At 44.5% G+C, this 22,316-nt stretch overlaps 2 protein-coding genes across 6 annotated transcripts; both read left to right on the forward strand.

Moving 5' to 3' along the window:
• The first annotated feature begins 120 nt into the window (after positions 1-120).
• Positions 121-14,348, forward strand: LOC136495270 (uncharacterized). 5 transcript variants are annotated; one of them, XR_010768954.1, is made up of 10 exons: positions 121-459; positions 547-585; positions 1,076-1,201; positions 1,290-1,414; positions 1,522-1,860; positions 8,565-8,650; positions 8,878-8,973; positions 13,632-13,697; positions 13,812-13,882; positions 13,970-14,348. XR_010768954.1 is itself a non-coding variant. In XM_066491241.1 (10 exons), exons 6-10 carry the CDS (start codon positions 8,585-8,587, stop codon positions 14,052-14,054), a joined length of 387 nt encoding a protein of 128 aa, XP_066347338.1. In that variant the 5' UTR covers positions 121-459; positions 547-585; positions 1,076-1,201; positions 1,290-1,414; positions 1,522-1,860; positions 8,565-8,584; the 3' UTR covers positions 14,055-14,348. The 5 variants fall into 5 exon arrangements, 3 of the variants coding, with proteins under 3 accessions (XP_066347338.1, XP_066347336.1, XP_066347337.1); XR_010768953.1 differs by having other exon boundaries at positions 121-436; XM_066491241.1 differs by having other exon boundaries at positions 13,629-13,697.
• Positions 14,349-18,143: 3,795 nt separating this feature from the next.
• Positions 18,144-22,280, forward strand: LOC136497432 (transketolase, chloroplastic-like). The gene is made up of 7 exons (XM_066493229.1): positions 18,144-18,612; positions 19,471-19,561; positions 19,654-19,759; positions 19,859-20,141; positions 20,234-20,382; positions 20,808-20,961; positions 21,071-22,280. The coding sequence occupies exons 1-7, from the start codon at positions 18,178-18,180 to the stop codon at positions 22,025-22,027; spliced, it is 2,175 nt and encodes a 724-aa protein (XP_066349326.1). The 5' UTR covers positions 18,144-18,177; the 3' UTR covers positions 22,028-22,280.
• Positions 22,281-22,316: the final 36 nt, after the last annotated feature.

Below are 22,316 nucleotides of genomic sequence, written 5' to 3' on the forward strand. Positions count from 1 at the left end.
CGACGGCGGCGGCGGCGAGCCGGAGGGAACCCGGACCGCGATACCAGGTTGTCAAGGGCGTTAGCGCCTAGGGACGCCGCACCGTGACTACGTAACTCGTAGTCGCGCTCTAGGCTCACCGCGAGGTTTTACCCCTCCGCAGGTGGCTTGTTTAGATTAGGGAAAGGATAGATTAGATGGGTAATGACTTGCTTGCCTTCTTCATTGTCCACGTACATGGCTAAATAGGCCTTGAGCCTAACAACTAGGAGCTAATTACTCCTCAATCTTAGGAACTAATTTGATCTCTCTTTCTATTCCTAGCCGCTGATTGAAACAGCCTGCTCCGCATGGCCTGAGGCCGACGGCTGTGAGCCAGCCGCGCGTTCAGTAGCGCGACGGACGTCTCGGGCGCGCCGTTTCCTAGAATAGGGGCGGCCCCACATGACAACGCCGGGTATTCATCTAGTACCCATACAAGTAAACATCCACCCTTGCTTCTGTCTCCTGCCACTCCTATCTTAATTACTGTCACTAACTCCAGTGTATTTTAACTACTCTTTGCAGCTAAGGTATTAAATGCGGATGAAAGTGCACTAATGAATGGTGTGTTCCCTTTCTATTATCTTTTGTTGCTGAAAGAGTTTTCTTAACTGGATATTCTGAATGTTTACAGATATTTTTCTATCTGAGCTGCACAAACAATAATTGTTGAAGAGTATTAATGGCATCCATTCATAATTAATGTACTATATTTTTCCTCTAAAAATGACCATTTATTTTCACTCAACTCAAAGCTAGTTCAAATGGGCCAGCCAAAAGCAAGATTAAGAAGAATGAAAATATAATAGAACATATGCATCTGTTATTCATGTAAAATGTGTCATCTGAATTAACTGAAACAACACTTCAGATTAGTTATCAGTGATAAACCAGATGATCTCATTTACATCGCAGTCATATTACCATTACTCTTTTTATGTGTTACATAGTTCAAACTGGCTTGGAAATACCCTGTCTGCGTTTTGTTATAAATCTGTTATGTACAAGTAAAACCTTTATAAATTCACAGTTACCTCTTTAAAATTTATACCAGAGTGGCACCCATATTGTTATGCTCCGGATGTTGTGTATTCATCTACTCTTAAAGAGGCGAGTTGGGAGGTTGAGAAGTTGGTTTTACAGGTTACTCCTTCTATGGTAGCACTTGTATCCTTTTCAGGTGAACCTTTCATTGATTGACATTCACCTATTGGTTATTCTGGTTTCAAGTCATTCGTTTCATGACAAATTAATTTTGTATACTGTAGGAGATACACAACATTTTGCTTGCTCTGGTACCATTGTTGAGTTATCAGATGGTATTATCTTAATTGTGACAGTTGTAAACTTGTTGAAACATCAAGATGCAGATGTACTTGCTGAGAAGCTTAAGGTTGGTCCATCCTTGTATTCTTTTTGGGTAATGCCTTTCTGTATTGGTGAAGTTTGGGTAATGCCTTTTTACAAAAACTAATTTTTGCCCTTTTTTCTCCTCTGTAGATCAATGTGTATTTGCAAAATGATGAAGTTACCAACGGTGATCTGTTGATCTATGATTTTTATCACAACATTTGTTTGATTAAAACTAAAATTGTGAGGCCTCTCCGTCGTCCAGAAAACTGCAAAATGATGTAGTTCAAGTGGACGGGTAACCTTTCCCCAAGCCACAAGACAGTGTCCTCCACGAGCATCTTTGCGGCCCCTCCAAAGAAAACTTCTCCGCAGTTTGTCCACAGCTTTCATTGCCCATGGTGGGAAATCAACTGCCATTGCCAAATAAATAAGCATGGCTGTGAGGACAAACTGCACCTGAATCCTTCGTCCTGCCCGTGTCATGAGGTCTGCTTTCCATCCCAGAAGCCGATCAGCTATTCTATCTATAGTAGGTTGGATTTGTTCCTTAGTTAACTTCTTGAGAGAGAGAGGCAACCCCAAATATTTGCAGGGAAAATCCATGAGCGTACAGGGGAGAAGTTCCTGTACCAAGGCCAGTTCTGTATGCCCACACCTGATTGGTAACACATTGCTTTTCTGCAAATTGGTTTTGAGACCTGAAGCATCACCAAAAAGTCGGAGGATGTTCATTATGACAGCAATATCCGTTGCCTCCGGCCAGAGAAAAAGAACCACATCATCGGCATAGAGAGATATACGATGTTGAAGAGCACGAGATGATAGTGGCTGCAACAAAACATCAGCGGCTGCCTTGGCTACCATATGTCCCAACACATCCATAACAAGAATAAAAAGCATGGGTGATAACGGGTCACCTTGCCTTAGTCCTCTCCGGTGAGAAATACGCTCCCCAGGGATCCCATTCAAAATTACTTGAGTAGAAGAGGAGGAGAGTAACCGGCTGATTATGTCCCTCCAGATTTGGCCAAAGCCTAAGTGCTGCAGAACCTCAAGCAAAAAGGGCCAAGAAACTGAATCAAAGGCCTTTGAGATGTCTAATTTTAGAAGGATTCTGGGCTGCTTTTGTTGATTGAGAAATCTTGCCGTTTGCTGAATTAGCATGAAGTTGTCTTGTATGAAACGCCCTTTCATAAAAGCACTTTGATTGGGAGACACCATCTGCTGCAGCCGACATGCAAGTCGATTCGCCAACATTTTAGTGATCAACTTAGCAAAACTATGTACCAAGCTGATAGGCCGAAAGTCTTGTGGTTGCTCAGCTTCCTCCTTTTTAGGTAGAAGAGTGATGTAAGCTGCATTAAGTACCTCAAAACCAGCAAATCTCCTACTCCATACAGCAGAAACTGCAGCCATAATATCTTTCTTTATAACCGGCCAGCAAGCCTTGTAAAATCTGCCAGTAAAACCATCTGGACCGGGCGCTTTGTCCGGAGGCAGTTGCTTGATTGTTTTCCACACCTCTTCTTCAGTAAAAGGGAGCTCAAGATCAGCCAAATCATGGGAGAGGATCCCAAGCGCATCAAGGTTGATAGTACGCGCTCTGTCCAGGCTTGTCCCAAGCAAGCCCTCATAGAATTCATCTAACAATCTTGCTTTGTCTTCATGTTTGGTGTAGATCTGGTCACCTGAAACCAGCTTGCCTATGAAGTTCTTCCTCTTGCGGTGACGGGCATGGAGTTGGAAAAACTTTGTGTTGGCGTCCCCATCACGTACCCAATCAATTCTTGAGCGAAGACGGGCAATTGTCCGCTTGAGGGATGCAAGAGCAAGGCAATGCTTCTTAAGATTATTTTTCAGCCAGTCTTCTCTTGGTGAGAGGGTGCGACTGTCCTGGGCGATCTCCAGCTGATGGAGGATTTCACGGGCAAGGGCTAGCTGAGAATTAACGCGACCCACTGATTTATCACTCCAACTCTGTAAAGCTTTAGTGGCAGCTTTGAACTTGAGGTTCAAGGTGGAGAAAGGACAAGGACCAGCCGGCACTGAGGCCCAAGCAGCTGCTATAGTTTCCTGAAAACCCTCAAGCTTAGGCCAAAAAGCTTCAAAATGAAAGCGTCTGCGACCTGATTTATTATCCTGAAGTCCAAGCAAAAGAGGGCAATGGTCTGAGTCCTCCGAAGCCATGCTTTGCAGCAGACAGTTTGGGAAAAGATCCTCCCAGTCCACTGAACAAAACACCCTGTCCAGCTTTACCAAAGTAGGATTATTTTGCTTGTTTGACCATGTATACTTCTGACCATGTAGAGGAATTTCCTTGATAGCAAGATCATTAATTAAACATCTGAAACGACCCATCATTGCTCGGTTATAGTTATCATTATTCTTGTCTTCCTCTTTGTAAATCAAGTTGAAATCGCCAACAAGAACCCATGGATCAGGACAGCCCCCTCTGATATCTCTCAGCTCCTGTAGAAACTGGATTTTCTCATCCATGCCCTGAGGACCATACACACAGGTTAACCACCAGGAAACACCATTAACCGGGCATAGTTGAACAGTTACGCTGTTGTTATTCACATGGCAGGCCCCTGCAGTACCAAGATGACGACGCCAAGCAACAAGAATACCACCGCTAGCACCTACAGAGGGGAGCTCAGCAAACTCTGAGAAATCAGTCCCCAGAGCAGACAGGATCACTCGCCTGGCTGACGTAGAGATTTTTGTTTCCTGGATGCACACAATATCTGACCGGGAAGCTTCCACAAGAGTGCGGAGAGAATCTTGCCTTGCTGTAGAATTGAGGGCCCTTACATTCCAAATTAAAATTTTAGCTGGATCCATTACAAGATTGTGAAAAAACGACCAAGAGCACAGACCAGAGCAGCTTATGTGGCTACTACATCTTCACCAACTTGATCATCATCCTCACAGAACTCGGGGATGGACCAGTTGAACAGGGCAGCCAAACCAATCAGATGGATGTCAGGAAGTGGGTTTTCAAAAAGCTTACAATACTCCTCTTCAGCCTGCTGACAGACACCATTCTGCTCACTAATGATTTCCAGCGAGCGCATAACCTTCTTTTTCGACCGCCTTGCCCAGTCCACCGGTTGGAACTCAGCCACTGCCCCCGCAAGACGTCGACTACGCCGTGGAGTCTCACCAGGTGGCAGAGCTTTTGCGCGACGTTTGCTGATGGTGGGGACTGGCAGCAGGCCTGCTGTCCGACGGGAGAGCTTGCTGATGAAGGTGTCGTGGTTCAAAGGCATCGCGGCTGGGGACGGAGCCGGAGCTGCCACATCCCCCGCCGGTATACACAGAGATTTGGGGGAGACCTCGGCCTCCAGCTCTATCGTCGGCGCCAACGTGGAGCTCTCTGGAAGAGCAGCCCCGCGCGGGCGAGAGCGGCGACGCGAGTAGACTTGTAGCGGGTTCGCAGAGCGTTTGCCCAAACCCGGAGGCGAACCCAGAGACCTGAACTCCGGTGGGGGAGAGGTCCATGGGGAGGCAAGAGCAGCCGGCGACCTTGGGGGATTTTCTTCAGTGGCCAAGCCTGAGGTGGGGTGCGGCGGTAACCATGGTGAGGCCGGCAAGACTAGGGGATTCCCCTCCGTTGCCTCACCATGGCCCATGACGAAGTTGTCAGCGATTGGGCCTTGCGCCTCATCAGGTCCAGGACCAGCCCCTTCCATCAGCCCAGGAGGAGCAGCAGTCACAAAAGAGTTTCTTTTCAGCACAAGCTTGTTCAAGACTCTCCTATCTCAAAATCTCAGCCAAGAGAACTTGCTTCAGTGATAAAGATTGGAGGAATTTACTGCCCTATCTTTGATGAGCATCTCTCTGTTCGGGCTTCCCATACTATTGGTCGTGCTACTAGTTTTATTGTTAACTGATGTTCTAGTTCCGGTGTTCATCAAATCCAGAAGGTTTCTATTGATGAACCTAGGCATCCTGCAAACAGTTCCAGAAGCATTCCAGCTCAAGCTAACGTGGGTCTGACTTCCCAAGGTGATCGCCTCATTCCACCCCCAGACACTTGTTCCCGCCGCTACTTCAGGTGCTTAAGTCCTAGACACCTTGTCAGAGACTGCCTAAGTAAAATTCGTTGCTTGTTCTGCCACAATTACGGTCACAAGGCCAAATAATGTGCTAAAAGGCGTGAGGCATTTAATCTCAAATGGGTTCAAAGGACTAGTAAGCCTTTTCTAATTGTTGTGCCAAGTAATACAGTGGCTGAGCCGGTTATTCAATGGGCACTTAGACCCAATCTCAAATGGGCATCACACCCTGATCCGCGCAGTACGTAGCGAACTCCACTGAAGTGAATTCGCCACCGCGATCAGTCCGCAGCACGCGCAGCTTCTTGCCGCTCTCCGCCTCCGCACGTGCCTTGAACTTCTTGACCGCTTCCGCTGCCTCGGTCTTGCTGGTCAGAAGCTGCAGCCACATGAACCGGCTGCAGTCATCCACCAGCAGGATGAAGTACTTGCGCCCGCCGTGCGTCGCCGGCGTGATCGGCCCGCAGAGGTCACCATGGACCAGCTCGAGGGCCTCTGTCACGCGGTACTTCGCCGTCTTCGGGAACGGCATCCTTCTTTGCTTCCCGACCATGCAGCTGTCACACAGCTCGCCTATGTGCTTGATATGAGGCAACCCAGCCACTATCTTCTCTAGCCGACCAAGAGCGTCAAAGCTGAGATGGCCATACCGGGCATGCCACAGCCACGGCTCCTCCGTATGCCATGCAGCCAAGTAGATGGGCTGCTCCACCTTTAAATCGAGCAGGTACAGCAGTTCTAGGACCTCTTCACCTTGGCAAGAAGGCGCTGCTCCTGGTCTCTGATCCTAAGGACGTCGTCCTTGATCAGTACCTCGCTGCCGCGCTCATCCAGCTAGCCAATGCTGACGATGCTTGAACGCAGCTGCGGGATGTAATATACATCCGTCAGGACGCGGTGTTTGCCATTCTGGTACCTGAAGATGATGGTGCCGCGCCATCGGATCGCCACCCTTGAACCGTCACCGAACTTCACCGTGCTGGTCACGTTGCGGTCGAGCTCAGAGAAGGCTGCCTTGGAGCCCGTCATGTGGTTGCTAGCGCCGGAGTCCAGGTACCACCGCTGCTCCTGCTCGCCGCCCACACGTTCGAGGTGGACTTGGGCGCACGGTTCGTCGAGGTTAACAGCCTTCAGAGCCTTGCCGTGCCCTTCCACCACCATCACCTCTCCCTTCACCTTGGCCTCAACGTCGTGCAGTGCACAGAATGTCGCCATTAGGAGAGTGGCCTCATAATCCTCATCAGTCTGCACTAAATGAGCCTCAGCCTTCTTCTCCTTCTTGGGATTTGAGCACTCCTTTGCCCAATGGCCCTTCTTCCCACAGCGTCGGCAGGCGTTGGAGTCAACCTTCTTCTTCTTCTCCGAAGAAGCCTTGCCGCGGCACTTGCCATCACCACCACGGCTGGAGGAGGCTTCCCCGGACTTTTTCTCTTTTATCTGAGCAGCCCACTCCTCTATCAGCAACAACTTGCCGCTGACCATTGTTGTTGTGGCCTGCTCCATGCGCTCGTCCACCACCCGCAGACGGTCTGTCACATTCTCAATGGTGAGGGTGGACAAGTCCAGCATCGGCTCTATGGAGAGAGCGATCTGGATGTACTTCACCGGCATGGAGTGGAGGTACTTGGAGACCACCTCTTCTTCATCGATGGTGATACCGTGCCTCCTCAGCTTGCTGATGAGTGACTGTAGGCGAAGGGAGAAGTCCTCCACCGACTCACCATCATTGAACTTGAAGTTGGCGTACTCCTGCTTTAGCAGCTGGGTCGTCGCCATCTTTGCGCGGTCAGAGCCGACGCGCATTGCTGCAATGGCCTCCCATACCTCCTTAGCAGATTTCTTTGCCCCCAACGATTCCCTGTATTCCGCTGGCATAGCAGCGAGGATAGCCTCCAACGCTGACATGTCGTCTTCTTCGTTGTCGGTGCCCTTGTCAATGGCATTCCAGAGCCGTCAGGCTCTGAGCTTGACCTTCATGGTCATCGCCCATTCACCATAGCTGGTGCGAGTCAGCGTCGGCCAAGCTGACCTCCCGCACCGTGCGTACGATGACCTCCTGTCGTGGCTGGGTAGCCACAGCAGCGCCGCTGCTGTCGCCCATCTCCGAACCGTCCGTCATCGCCAACGGTTAGTCCGGCGACGGCGCTTGTATGGCTTTGATACCACTTGCTGGTCCCTCAGCTGCCCTGGACAGGTAAGCAGTAAGCTTACCAGCACACTCACTATGGCTAGAGGTAGAAGAAGATATTGAGAATAGCTCACACACACACAGAGCACAAGCCCAGCGCTGGCCGAAAGCTCTGCTTCTGGATGTGGCAAACTGAACTGAGTTTTTCCATTATCTTTGGATAGAATATATACAACTCTAGTTGTACCTCTACCAGATACATGGTTGTTGGTGAGTACACCTACTACCTAGTCCTAAGGTACATAGTTGTTGGTGAGTACACCAACTATTTACTCCTAAGGTAGAAGACTTAGCTCAGCCATCTCTATACTACATGGCTAAAGTAAGCCATTTCTACCTACTGCCTTACTGCTGCTGCAACAGCTGTGAGTGCTCAGCCGAGACGACCAGTTCCATCTCTTAAACCAGGAGAGGACAGCTGTGCCGACTAGTCAAGAGAGAGATGAGAACAGCAGATTATGTCTAACACATGGGACCTAGCATCTACTATACTGGTTAGCATGGTGCTATGACATATTTCATGTTTCCACCAGCCGGTACTGGAACGGTATTTACAAGCTTGGATACCTCCCACTCTTCCATTCATACCAAAAACTCAGGTTGCCTCGCTAAGGGGAAAGCGATAGTGGGAGAGTGGCGAGAACTTACCACAACCACTTGACAACTATTCATATACTCGTTCTTACCTGTACATGGGATTGGTGATCTTGTTGCCTATGGTTTGGCATGGGTCTACTTCTAATTTATAGCACTTGATTTGTTGAACCTACTCATTATTTACTTTATTATTGCTTATTATTATTGGCCTAACATTCTTATTAGAGTTCCGTGCCACTTCATGCAATATGAAAATTCCTGGTTTGCAGTTAGCAGGTTTCTGATGCAGAAAACAATTTTTTGGTGTACATATTTTGAATTTTTTTCTTGCAATGATCATGCAGTAAAGTTGCAAGACCATGGCATGGGCTGCGAGTTAGAACTCTACGCAGAAGGGCATGGTACCTGCAATGGTGTGATTATTAAGAAGGTATACATCATTTCTCTGATATTGTTTCTCTTTCTTCCTAGTGAATATACAACTGCAATATGAAATTTAGGAACACAAATGTTGATTTCTATTAAAGGCTATGCTAGATTTTGTTTCTTACGTCTGTCTCATGGTGCTTTGACTGAGAAATACTTGTTTTGTTTCTTACCTCTGTCTCTGGTTTCACTTGTTTGGTCTTCCATTTTATGGGTGTATTGGAGTTGCAGATAGAACAGTCAAAGTCTTCAGAAAGTGCATCTGATCTAAATGAAGGGGATATCATCGATCGAGTCAATGGTGTACACTTTTCCAACGCTGCAGTGGTATGCTTTTAATCTGTTCTTGTTTACTTGATCCTGTTTGAGCTATCCAAGCTTCGCAGGTGAGTGACTTGTTGATCTTTTCTTCGCAAACACGTAGGAGAGCTGCGTATCATTATATTAAGAAGAGAAAAAAAGGGTGAGAGCCTTTACAAACCCGCACAATCTCAATACTGACTCACACAGAGCATGCTAGGCAGCTCACGTGCATCTGCGACGGGCCGACAGCCTGTCAGGTAGGGGCATATGGGCGAGCAACGAGCATCGGCTGGTGTGTGGTGTGCGGAGCGGATGAGAGCTAGAGGCTCGTGGCGGCAGCGTGTTGGTGGAGTGGCGGTTGGTATGTGGTGCGGAGTGAGGAACAAACAGCGGAGTGCAGTTGGGCTTCAGATGGGCCTTCTCCTTTCTAGCTAGATGGGCCACGCACGCCTGAACTTAAGTATGGTAGGGTGGGTCCGCGGTGATCAGGGACGGGGACTCCAGAACCATCCCCGTCCCTTCAGACCCGACGAGCGATGGGGATATAATGTCTACCATATGAATCCCCGTGGGGAACCCCATCCCTGTCCCCTAATAGGGGAATCCTCCGCGGGGAATTAGGGAACGCCCCACCCCCCATGCCATCTCTAATCTCTACTCACTCTAGAGAGAGCTATATACAACAATACTACATTTACCCAAGATACAAATGACCTCTGTGGAGAATTAGGGAACACCTCACGCCCAATTAAGGGTGGCTTTCATATATATATATAGTCAAGTACAACTTGGAGTACAAGTAACATGATATACATGTGTTAGACTATACATATCTCTAATACCCGCCCGCAGATGCGGAGACTGGACCTAAAGTCATTGAACAACTATACGGGCAGTCCCTTAGTCATAATGTCCGCGAACTGATGAGCTGAGGGGACATTGAGTACTCTAAACTGCCCCAAAGCCACCTTCTCACGAACAAAGTGGATGTCAATCTCAATATGTTTCGTGCGACGATGATGAACCAGATTGGCAGTCATATAAACTGCATTGACATTGTCGCAATAGACAATGGTGGCTGAAGGGATCGAGATATGAAGCTCTTGATGTAAGTGTCGCAGCCAGCAACACTCAGCAACTGCATGTGCAATAGCTCGGTACTCCGCCTCTACACTGGACCGATACACCGTGGTCTGCCGTTTTGAAGACCAAAAAATTAGGTTGTCGTCGAGGAAGACGCAGTAGCCTGAAGTAGATCGTCGAGAGTCTGGACATCCAGTCGGTGTCGGAGTATGTCATGATGGATGACACGCTGTCAATGCCGAGGTGCACACTGGCGTCGAGGGTGCCCTTCACATAGCACAAAATACGCTTGATCAGAGCAAGATGCGCTCGTCGGTCGTGCATGAAGAGGCAAACTTGTTGAACGGCGTAGGCAATGTTTGGACGAGTCAGCGTGAGATACTGCAGGGCGCCAGCAAGATTCCGGTATTCTGAAGGGTTAGCAACTGAAACACCATCAATGGCAGACAACTTTCATATATATTGTCAAATACAACTTGGAGTACGAGTAACATGATATACATGTGTTATCTCTAATAACCTCAACGTAAAAACTAGTTTTTTTTTCTTTTTTTCCACCACGGATGAACCGAATTTCATTACTTTGTAGCAACAAAATTATAGAAGTTTAACCATCCAAGTTTCGTTGACCACAGCTACTGAAATTTGCTGACTGACCTGAACACCCAGGGTTCAGATAATCAGCAAACAGAACAACCAACCCTTGGCGAACAGCAGAAAAACACGCGAAGACCAAAAACCCAGCATCTCACCACTAAGGCTAAGTAAAACGACTTATTACAATCCTAGAGCGGCTGTTCTGGCACACAGGCCAGATCCAAAAATCGCCTTCCAGACATCATCCTTGCAGGCTCCTTGACTATTTATGATCGCGAAGTTACTTCCATCATCCCCTTTAACCTTGCTGATGGAACTGCAGGGCCATTGACTTCAGGATCTCTGCGCCGTGCTCCACCTGGGAAGCGATCTCCTCCTTCTGAAGCCCTGCCCAATACATTAATAAGAAGCACATCAAACAAATGATCTTCGTGGGAGATTTCATCCTCTTTTCTTCAAAACAAATGGAGTTTCTTGTCTTCCATATTGCCCAACGACCTAAAACTAGTTGAACAATGGCACAAGAGCAAAGGAGGAAACGCCTCAAGCCCTGGCTAAAACTCCAAATGTGGAGATCCTCACTAACGAGCATAAGCACTTCTAGCACACTTGTTATGATTACACAAAGTCCAGCCTCCAAGGATGGTAAGTGAATTGAGAGTTTTCGTAAGTTGTTTTCCCACCAGTCCACAACACATTCGCCCCCAATCTATGGTGCAAGGCTCTGTAGGCTAAGTCTTTCTAACAATTTAAACAAGAATTCCTGGGCAAAAACACAAGATAGGAGCACGTTGATAAGGATTCCTCAGCCAGGTCACAATGAGAGCAATGCTTGGGATGAGGGAGTCCTCTTCTCGCTAGATCTTCTGTCCAGCTCCTGTTATGGAGTACTGACCACATAAAAGTTTGTTTGGCTGCACTTGTATCCACCTCAATGTGTTGGGGTGGATTGGGGTGGAGATTAATTAATTTCCACCTTCAATCTACTCCAATACATGTGAACTGAATTCTTCTTAATATAATGATACACAGCTTTCATGTGTGTTCGAGAACACAAAAATGTGGATTGAGGTGAATACATATGCAGCCAAACAAGGCCAAAGAATTTGTACTTTTTTGGAGCCCATGGTCTCCAAATTTTTTTCCATGGCCGGAATTTAACCATCCCTGGGGGAAAAAAATCTTGTAGGCTGATTGTGCCAAGTAGCAACCACTGGATGAGAGCTTCCAAATGTGAGAATCCTCGATGCTAGGCTGCAAGATTATTTCACTGATGACATCCCAGAGTTTGAGATACTCAGAGATGACTCCCGTTGTCAGGCTCCTTGGATATCAGAAACCCACAAATTATTTGTAAGAGGATCATGTACCACTCTCCTGATGGCCTTCTTTTTGGGTACTAAAGCGAAGACCTGCAGTGCAAGATCACTAATCTTCTGTCCATGAATCAAGTGGTCCATCCAAAACATAGTACTTGGTCCCTCACCCACCTCAGAACTCAGATAAACTACTGCCATGGACAAAAAATCATGGACACAAGGATGAAACTGAATCTGAAATGCTGTTCAAGGTCAGCTGGTGTCTGTTTTCAACCATAGCCATCTTAACTTGAGTGCCCACCTGAGACTTTGAAGATTAGAGATGCTGAGTCCCCCATTTTCACGACGAACACAAACTTAGGTCTAGGCCACTAAACAGTGACCCCCTTTTGCATCTTTCCTTCCTCTCCAAAGAAATTCCCTTTTGATCTTGTCAATAGCCTTAATGGCCCATGGTAGCAGGTTCATGGCCATGGCCATGGAAAGGTAAACCAGCATTGAAGAAAACACAAATTGGACCAAAATCTGGTGACCTTCCTTAGCTTTCCAACCAGGGAAGCTTGTCTATGGGCGTGTTCATGTGCCTTTGTCAATTGTCTCAAGGAGAGTGGTACTTCTAAAGTACCTATATGGGAAATCCAGCAACTCACAAGGAAGGTGGTTTTGGATGATAACTTTATCTTCTTCCATGCGTTTATACTATAGACACTGCACTTCTGTAGTTCTGTACATTGGTTTTTAACCCTAAGCCTTTACCAAATGAATGCAGCAGCTAAAGAAATCGTTTTCTGCACAGAGAGACAACCGATGTTGCAGGATAGTGGCCGAAAGTAGCCCCTCAGCGGCTTTGGTGATCAAATAACGTAGAATGTCCATCACTATGAAAAATAACATGGGTGACAAAGGATCACCTCCCCAGGGATGTCATTTAGAAGAAACTGTGTTGCGTATGAGGCTAAAAGACAACTGAGGATGTCACACTGACACCAAATAGGCCCAACGCCTAATATTTTAGCACTTCCAGCAGAAACCTCCAAGAAACCGAATAGAAAGCCTTTGTATAGTGTCTAACATAAGGAGGATTCGAGGTTGCTTCTGTTGGTGTAAGAATTTGACTGTCTGTCGCACTAACATGTAATTGTCTTGAATAATCCTTCCTTTAATGAAGGCACTGGTTTGGAGTCACCGATCGATAATTTAAATGGCTAGCAAATCTGTTAGCAAGCATTTTTTTGCCAACGCCAACATGGCGCTAACTAGGATGGAATTTTACAAAGAGCACGCTGCCTTAACTAGCCTATATCTGCCTTTTGCCATCCTCTCACTGACCAATGGGCCCCATGCAATCATCTCCTACCTCCACGCAATCATCCTCCAGCTGTTTTCCCTAGGGCACTTCTTGCATCTGAAGGAAGCCAGGCCTGTAGGCTCAAGCAGGCATCCACACTTGGTTTCTTGCATGCTACTACCTCCGGTCAAGCAAATAAGACAAATTCAAACACGACAAAAATAACTTGTTTCCTGCCTTTTTTTTTTGGTTGAAACGTCATGCTTTAATGACCGGGGTTAGATGCACTCTGTCATACCAATTCTGGTCCCTGGTGTAGGCAATCTAAATATGCCCTTAAATGTGTACGTCTAGAACTGAAGTATCTTTGTTGATTGCTTCTGTTTTATCAGCAGGGTGCCAGACTGTTGGATATAGGTGCTAACCATGACGATTGTAACGGGATGAGGATATGCCTTGAGGTTTGATCTATTCTCTTATGATTTATGAGACGATGCATAAATTTGTAAGCTGTAGCAGTGCTCAAATTCTTGAATGTTAATTGGTGCTGCTTCTCTTATTTGTATATAATCCAGTTTGGTGTGAGGGGTTGTGAAATTGAAAGAGCAGTTGTCGTTCAGAAGTCTACGTGCAGTGGATTAAACAGGTAATTGTTACCTATATTAGATTAAACTAGTAATATGTGGAATTAGTGAAGTATTTTAAGTGTTACGGATCATTTGTTTACATGCAGGTGGCCTTTTCCAAAGCCAATAATTGTTCAACACTACTTTGGTGGAAAATTTATCCGTGACGAATGGTTTACGCTGGACATCTGAGAATATGGTGGCTCTCTATTGAATTCTCCGGCTTTTCTTTTGTTTTTGGGATAATGTATAAAAGTTGGCATTCTGAAAAGCCTAAACTTATCTGAAAGCAAGTACAATAATGATCTCATAGCTAAGCTAGTCTACATTTTTATTGATGTAGAGGAGAGAAGAAAGAAGATATGTAAGAGTTCGACCCTCATGCAACAAGCTAGGCACGGGATCTTATACAGTAGTAAACCCAGATATAAAGTGAATGTGCGGATTAGGATATGTATATTATAATAACCAGCAAACAAGCCTATGCGTTATACAGGAGAAACTATTAAACTTTAATGAGAAATGATAAGAATGGTACATATCTATTTATATTTTGTATTTTATATAAAATTCCAAATCTATAATTTATTTTATGATGACCATGATAACTATAATATAAGTTAATGTTGACAATAAAATGAACATGTCCTATTATGCCTATATCAAATTAAAATACAATTTTAATAGTTTCATTTCTCTTGTTGCAAAGCAAATGTTTAGAGATAAGTATATCGAACTTTAATTTTCATACTATCGATGTGTTGCTACAATTAAATATGGAGCTCCGTGATTTTCTTTGAGAACCCATAAAAATATGTAATTCGTCTTTGATTAAAGTCGACAAGGAGTTAGTTGCCAATATGTTAAGGATTATGTTCAATGATAATTATGACGGGAGACCCCTCTTGATTTTCACATGTGACACTCTAGTTAGGAAAAGACTCTTTCATGCCAAGGCGAACATAGAGCGACAAGGTTAGTTTATTTTCCTTAATTCTCAGATAGAAGACTCGTTGCTGGAACCGAGAGCAGAATGAAGAAGCTCTCATTCTCTAATAGAAGGATTTTATTGTCTTAGAAGATGCAGATAGACTGATAGCTGGCCTTTAGGTATTGCATGATTGATATAACCCTAGCATTTAACGTTAAAGTCTGGATCCTGAGTTTCCAGACACATCGCCCCTGCGCTCAGGTTGAGGCTGCCACTTGGCCCTCAGACGAATCAAAGAAGAGTGGGGAACCTCTCGCTGGTTGTTTTTTGGAATTCGACATTAGGAAGTATTTTCGTCCTTTCTTCCAAACTTTGTAAATGGATGAAACGATGAAAGTCGCCAAAAAGTAGTGGAATGCTCTCGAAACCAGCTAAGGTCCAATCCGGTGTTCTAGTTCGTATGTGCGAGCATTAAAACTAACCAGTTTCATCTACTCTTCTTAACTTAAGAACGAAGGCCGCCATCCTTCTTATTCAGGAACCCTTTGTTTGAGGAGAGCGTATCCCAGGGAAGGAGAGAGTGGTCGAGCAGTCAAAAAGCATTTTTATAGCTGGCTCAATCATTGCACTCCTTTTGGAAGAGGGGGTTCAGGAGACAAACCTTTTAACTGAGCTATTTTTTTGGTTAGGCTAGTTATAGCTTCTATAGCGAGTGGCCCTTCCACTTTGATCTAGTTGTAGTTTGTATTGTACTAAATTCTCTTGTAGAGCACCACTGAAAACATTGCTGAGAAGCGAAAGGTTGATGCCAACGACTCACGCTTAATTTCCTCTAGTTTCTCCCTTTGTGGCATAGGTACCAGCAATTCAATAGTAGCCAACTTCTTGGTCACCAGGCTGATTTCTCTTCATTTAACTATCCACCCAAAGCTAGAACCGGCTATCTGATCAGCCGGATTCCAAATTCTCTGCTAAGCTTCGATGATTGAGACATCGAGGACGGTTGGCTGGCTTCCCTTAGCTCAAACTGGTGTCATAGCACTAGAGCTAAGGCAAATGTATTCGTCTAGGTGGGTAGCTGTAACCCTAACGACTCCTATTTTACCCCAACCCCTCGGGCATCATCCATCAAGGCTCGAAAGTCTAAGCTAATAAGGTGCGGTTGACGGATAAGAGGCCTTCGATATGTTAAGGGAGAGAGGGGAGAGTCCTTCCAACTTTTAGGCTAGCTCTAGAAGGAGTAAACCAACATAGCGTACTAGTCCTTCCCAAAGATTTAATTGAAATGGCGCAAGGGATACAGACTTATTTTTAAGACATTACCATGCTCGCCAACATAGATCCTGCCCCTTCCTATTGAGAGCTCCTATTCACTGGAATCCTGACAAAGGAAAATAAACAGTTCACTCACACCTTATATTACTTTGTAGACACTTTGCAACCATCCGACTGAAGGAATAAGAAAAACCAATTCCGACTCTTACTACTCCATTGATAAATTTAGAGCAACCTATGCCCAATTGGTCCCTGTTATGGCTGATAAGACACAATGGCTTGAATTTTCCCATGGTTTTTTTATGCATCCACCACTATTGACATGTAGCAGGTAGGCTTAAAACTGAGAGACATAAAGGTGACACTACGAAGAAGAAAAAGAAAGGGCCAGCACTGGTGTCCTATTTGCTAGGACTATGGGCATCATTAGCACAATTGCAAGCAAGGACACCCAGATGACATTGAAGTTATGAAGGTCGTGAGGTAAGAAATGTGTCTATGTTGTGCCTTATCAAATAGTTGTAAACAACCTTCTAACTAATCTCTTATTGCTCAATGTAGAGGACCATGAAAGAAGAAGGGAAAGATTACAAAGTCAGCTCAAAGTTCTATTATGCCTTTAGAGGATGAAGTACCAGCACCATCTATGTTTTTTTCACCTAGGTAATGCAATCTTTGCCATGTTCATATCTCTACTCTGAACATACTACTCGTGATGATTTCTAATTACATTCTTTAATAGCATAGTTAAATCTTGGGAACTACAACTAAGAAGTCTCCAATTAAGAAGACAACAACTAAGAAGAAGAAAAAAAGGCTTAATCTACATCTGGACCTTCAAAGAGTTCAAACTAGTAGAGTTGATTAGTTCTAAATTTTGTATTTGATTGAATGAAACATGGTTTCCAATTTAATTACCTTACCCCTCTCTAACTGTAGCCAAAGCATGGAGATTACAAGCCAGAAAAACAAGACACATGGTAACATCAACTCTAGAGCATCCAAAAGGTAAGATGTTACATTTCATATGGTACTTTCTTCCTTATCTTGTTACATGTGCAGGTCAAGAAGAGGATCTAATCAGCCTGAGCCAATTTCCATCAAACTTCATTCTCCAATCAAAGAGAAGACCAAAGGAGAAACAAACAACTTGCTTCAAAGCCAAAAAAATACTATGCTGGCATTTGACAGGCCTGCAATGGGCACTAGGAATTAAACAACTGACCTTGCTAGTCTGCAAAGAGCACAAGAAGCAAAAAAGGTTGAGCTTGTGATTCTGTATGTAGATGGAGCTCTATAAACTATAATGTAGTGCAACTCATGTATGTAGAACAATGCAAACTTGAACTCATGTGTGTTATGAATCTGGTAATGTACGGAGATCTCTAATATATGCATATATGGTGCGGACCTATTGTATGGATTTGTTAAGCTAATGTGGGTGTGCAAGTTGTGGTTCCTCTTTTTTTTTTCTTTAAGTATGCTGATATTGTGATGAAATTTGTGAAGCCTATGCATGAAACTAGGTGTACCTACTCTTACTTATAATTTAAAATTTATTGATTACTTATTTGCAATCTTTAATTATGAGAGCCTTATGTTTTAGTTCATAGGTATATTTGCGATATTTATGCTTTCCTTATTTGACAACCTATCCATTTATTCTTTTTCTAAGGATATACATGGTATTTTGACAACCACTTAACACCGTTGTTGGACCAAATGGATGGTAGTGCAATTTAGAGAAGAAAAATTTAGAAAAGAAACTCTCAACTCAGTACAAGAGAAAAAAGTTCAACTTTTTAAGTGTATAAACAAAATTTATTTCAGCATCAAATAGATAATTCTCTATATACTATATCTCTTTCTCTGTCTAAGTCCTACCTATCCAAACGCCTAACAACTACGAATTTCACTAGAGAAAACACGTCGAGCGAGACGTGGCATAATTCAGTTGCTTCCACGCCGGGCCCACCACATTTGGTGAGCAGCCTACACTTTCCGGTGACCAGGTGTCACGCCAGTACGCCACCTCCGCACTGCCGCATTGACTGGCCCTCTTCGTTAACGTGACCGCGACGCGCGTCCGAGAAGCATCCGCCCGCAACCATGGTGACACCAGCCTCCACCACCCCTGCGTCCACTGCTTCCGCTGCCGCGGCGCCCGGCTCCGGCCGTGGCGTCCTCCGCCTTCTCCGCTCTTCCACCTGCTCCCTCCTCCCTTTGGCTGCCGCGGCCAGGCCAGGCGCGCGGCTGACCACCGCGCTCCGCGCAAGAACCCAGCCGGCGGAGCCCGAGCTGGTGGAGCAGTCGGTGAACACGATCCGGTTCCTGGCCGTGGACGCCGTGGAGAAGGCGCAGTCCGGGCACCCAGGCCTCCCCATGGGCTGCGCGCCGCTGGGACACGTCCTGTTCGACGAGTTCCTCCGCTTCAACCCGAAGAACCCCGCCTGGTTCGACCGCGACCGCTTCGTGCTCTCCGCCGGCCACGGGTGCATGCTCCAGTACGCGCTTCTCCACCTCGCCGGGTACGATGCAGTCAAGGTGAGCTGGTTCGTTGCTAAACACCGGTGTTGATGTTGATGAATTCCGGGCTGCAAAACTTAAATATGTACTATTGTAGTCCCGAAAGGGGTGAATCCTTGCGGAGTGATAATGATCACGGCAATCAGTTGGACGCAAGTCGTAACTCTTCCCATCGTTCAGTTTTTTCTTAAATCAATGGCTCCGTCCCATAAAAAGAGTCACAGACTTCAGAAAAATTAAAAATAGTCCCACAGGAGTCATACTAGTCAAACTTGTTTGACTAAGTTTGTAGAAAATATTAGTAATATTTGTATGTGCAAATAAGTTTATTATAAAAATGTTAATATTTGTACTATAAATATTAATATTTTTTTTATATATTTGGTGAAATTCAACATATTTTCTTTCTTACAAAGCGAGAATGACACTTTTTATGTGATGGGGGAGTACAAAGGAATAAGTTCATTTGGACATGAATTTTGCAAGAATCGTATAGGGTAATCACTTCAATTTCACACAAAAAAAAAGTAGGAACAGTTATATTTTTCCTAGGTTCCAAACATACCCTTAACCTTAAGGTTTCTTAGAAAGATTTGACGAAAGTTTGTGAACCGAAATTGGTAGATGGTAGAGATTTATATTACGGATTTAGTGCTTGGGAATTAAAGTAAACTGTTCTGAAAGCAAAAGGGCTCATAACTCTTAAGCTTTTCACAGTGGTACTGATCCACCAACATGTTACTCTGTTTCATATCCTGTTTTGCTATGTTCTTTCAATGCATGTGTGCTCATTTCTCATTTCTATGTGACTATCCCTCTTCGTCTCGCATGATCTTACTCTGACTTTGATATTTACAACCATGTTTATTGTCACAGATGGATGATCTAAAAGCTTTCCGACAATGGAGAAGCAGAACTCCTGGTCACCCAGAGAATTTTGAAACACCTGGTGTTGAAGTCACCACTGGTTGCCAGCTGAAACATTTTAAATTTTGTTTTTCCTCTTATGCCTTCGTCTGAAAGTTAAATTGATATCTAAACTTTTCTTATGTCATATAGGTCCTCTGGGGCAGGGTTTTGCAAATGCTGTTGGATTAGCACTTGCTGAGAAACATCTAGCTTCACGTTTCAACAGGACTGACATGAAAATCGTGGACCATTACACGTAAATTACTAGCCACTTGCATTATAATTGGAGTTACTTTCGTGATGCACAAATTAGGATGTTGGTAATATGGTGTTGTTACTCGGTGTTCTTACTTAGGTATGCTATACTTGGGGATGGTTGCCAAATGGAAGGTGTTTCTAATGAAGCGGCCTCTCTTGCTGGTCACTGGGGCCTTGGAAAATTGATTGCTTTCTATGATGACAACCACATATCAATTGATGGTAATACAGATATTGCATTCACTGAAGATGTGCTTGCACGATATGAGGCACTAGGATGGCATACTATCTGGGTGAAGAATGGCAACACTGGGTATGATGACATACGTGCCGCAATAAAGGAAGCGAAGGGAGTTAAAGACAAGCCAACTCTCATCAAGGTAACTGGCAGTCTGGTAATATTATTTATTTATTCATTTGCTTGTCATTTTGCTGCAGCTCCATGAGATAAATGGCACATTATAATTTATAGGTGACTACCACTATTGGTTTTGGATCTCCGAATAAGGCCAACACATATAGTGTTCATGGTACTGCTTTAGGTTCAAAAGAAGTAGAGGCAACTAGAAGCAATCTTGGCTGGCTTCATGAGCCTTTCCATGTTCCAGATGAGGTGAAGAGGTATGTTTTATTCAGCAATGATGTTATTGCTAAACTCATGCTGCACTGTAAGAGAAAATTACTATAAATAGCTAATTGAGTTCTGTTTCTCAAAGAGGGGTGTGAGCTATAATAAGCAAACAGTAAATCACCATGATATATTTGCACCTGGTCTCAAAAGTAATGGAGGGGTCAGAAAGAATTCTACTACACAACGATGATCTAAGAACCACCTGCACCCATGCTTTGTTTCATTTTTCTCAGATGAAATTGTTCTTCCTGTACAAGATCTTAAATGTTTGATCTGGTTGAAGTAAAATATTTAATGGTTCTGGTTATATGTATGATGTGATTTGGATAAAAATATTTATACTCAGAGTAAATTAGTGTATTTAAACTCAATATGTTCTGCACACAAGTGTAATTATGTAACTTATCAATCGCAGGCACTGGAGCCTCCATATTGATGAGGGTGCTTCACTTGAAGCTGAATGGAATGCCAGGTTTGTAGAATATGAAATGAAATACCACCAGGAGGCTGCTGAGTTAAAGAGCATAATTTCAGGGGAACTGCCTTCAGGATGGGACAATGCTCTTCCAGTTAGTGCTCTTCTGAACGTCAACTGTCATGTGTAATCAATATTCCGTTATCCATGTGAATGATAGATATATTTGCATTTAAATGTTCTGTTTGTTTGTCGCGTTGCAGACCTATGCTCCTGAAATCTCTCCTGATGCTACTAGGAACTTATCTCAACAGTGCTTGAATGCACTTGCCAAAGTGATACCTGGATTTCTTGGAGGTAGTGCTGATCTTGCAACATCAAATATGACAATGCTTAAGATGTTTGGTGACTTCCAGAGGGATACTCCTCAAGAGAGAAACATTCGTTTTGGTGTGAGAGAGCATGGGATGGGTGCCATTTCGAATGGCATCGCTGTTCATAGCCCTGGTCTGATACCTTATTGTGCAACATTCTTTGTGTTCACTGACTATATGAGAGCTTCCATCCGCCTTTCAGCCTTAAGCGAATCTGGAGTGATCTTCGTGATGACTCATGACTCCATTGGCCTTGGGGAAGATGGGCCAACCCATCAGCCTGTTGAGCAGTTATTCAGCCTCCGAGCAATGCCTAACATTTTAATGCTTCGTCCAGCTGATGGAAACGAGACATCAGGGGCCTATAAGATTGCAGTTCTTAATAGGAAAAGGCCCTCAATCATTGCCCTCTCACGGCAGAAGCTTCTGCAGCTGAAAGGAACATCGGTTGATGCTGTTTCTAAAGGAGGATATATTATTTCCGATAACTCATTAGGCAACAAACCTGATTTCATTCTCATTGGCACTAGTTCAGAGCTTGAGATTGCAGAAAATGCAGCAGGTGAGCTGCGGAATAAGGGGAGAACCGTACGAGTGGTTTCACTAGTTTGCTGGGAATTATTTGAAGAGCAGCCTGAGGATTATAAGGAAAGTGTTCTCCCAAATGAGGTTACTTCTAGAATTAGCATTGAGGCTGGGGTCACATTTGGATGGGAGAAATATATTGGACAGAAAGGCAAAGCTATTGGTATTGACCGTTTTGGTATAAGTGCTCCTGCGGGGAGAATATATAAGGAACTTGGTTTGACAGTGGAAAACGTCATTGCAGCAGCCGAGGCCCTATAAATGGTCATCACATTACTGAAATACACATATTTTGATGGGTATGTTCCAGTATTAAGATTTCAGTGATGCCACTGGTTTGAAGCACTATTTGTGGTCATGTGGTTGTATATGAACTTTTAAGGATCTCCTTTACGAGCTGCAAGTTGCCTGTTCACTTAATGATGCGTTTGCTCCTACAATCATACTTTGAGAACCTAATGTCATGAAATAAAATGCTGGTGATATTATCAGCCAAATTGTGATTTTATACTATATTGTGAATTTGTGACATTCATTTCCTCAATTCTGT

Source organism: Miscanthus floridulus, chromosome 12 (genome assembly GCF_019320115.1).
Source record: "Miscanthus floridulus cultivar M001 chromosome 12, ASM1932011v1, whole genome shotgun sequence".
NCBI lineage: Eukaryota > Viridiplantae > Streptophyta > Magnoliopsida > Poales > Poaceae > Miscanthus > Miscanthus floridulus.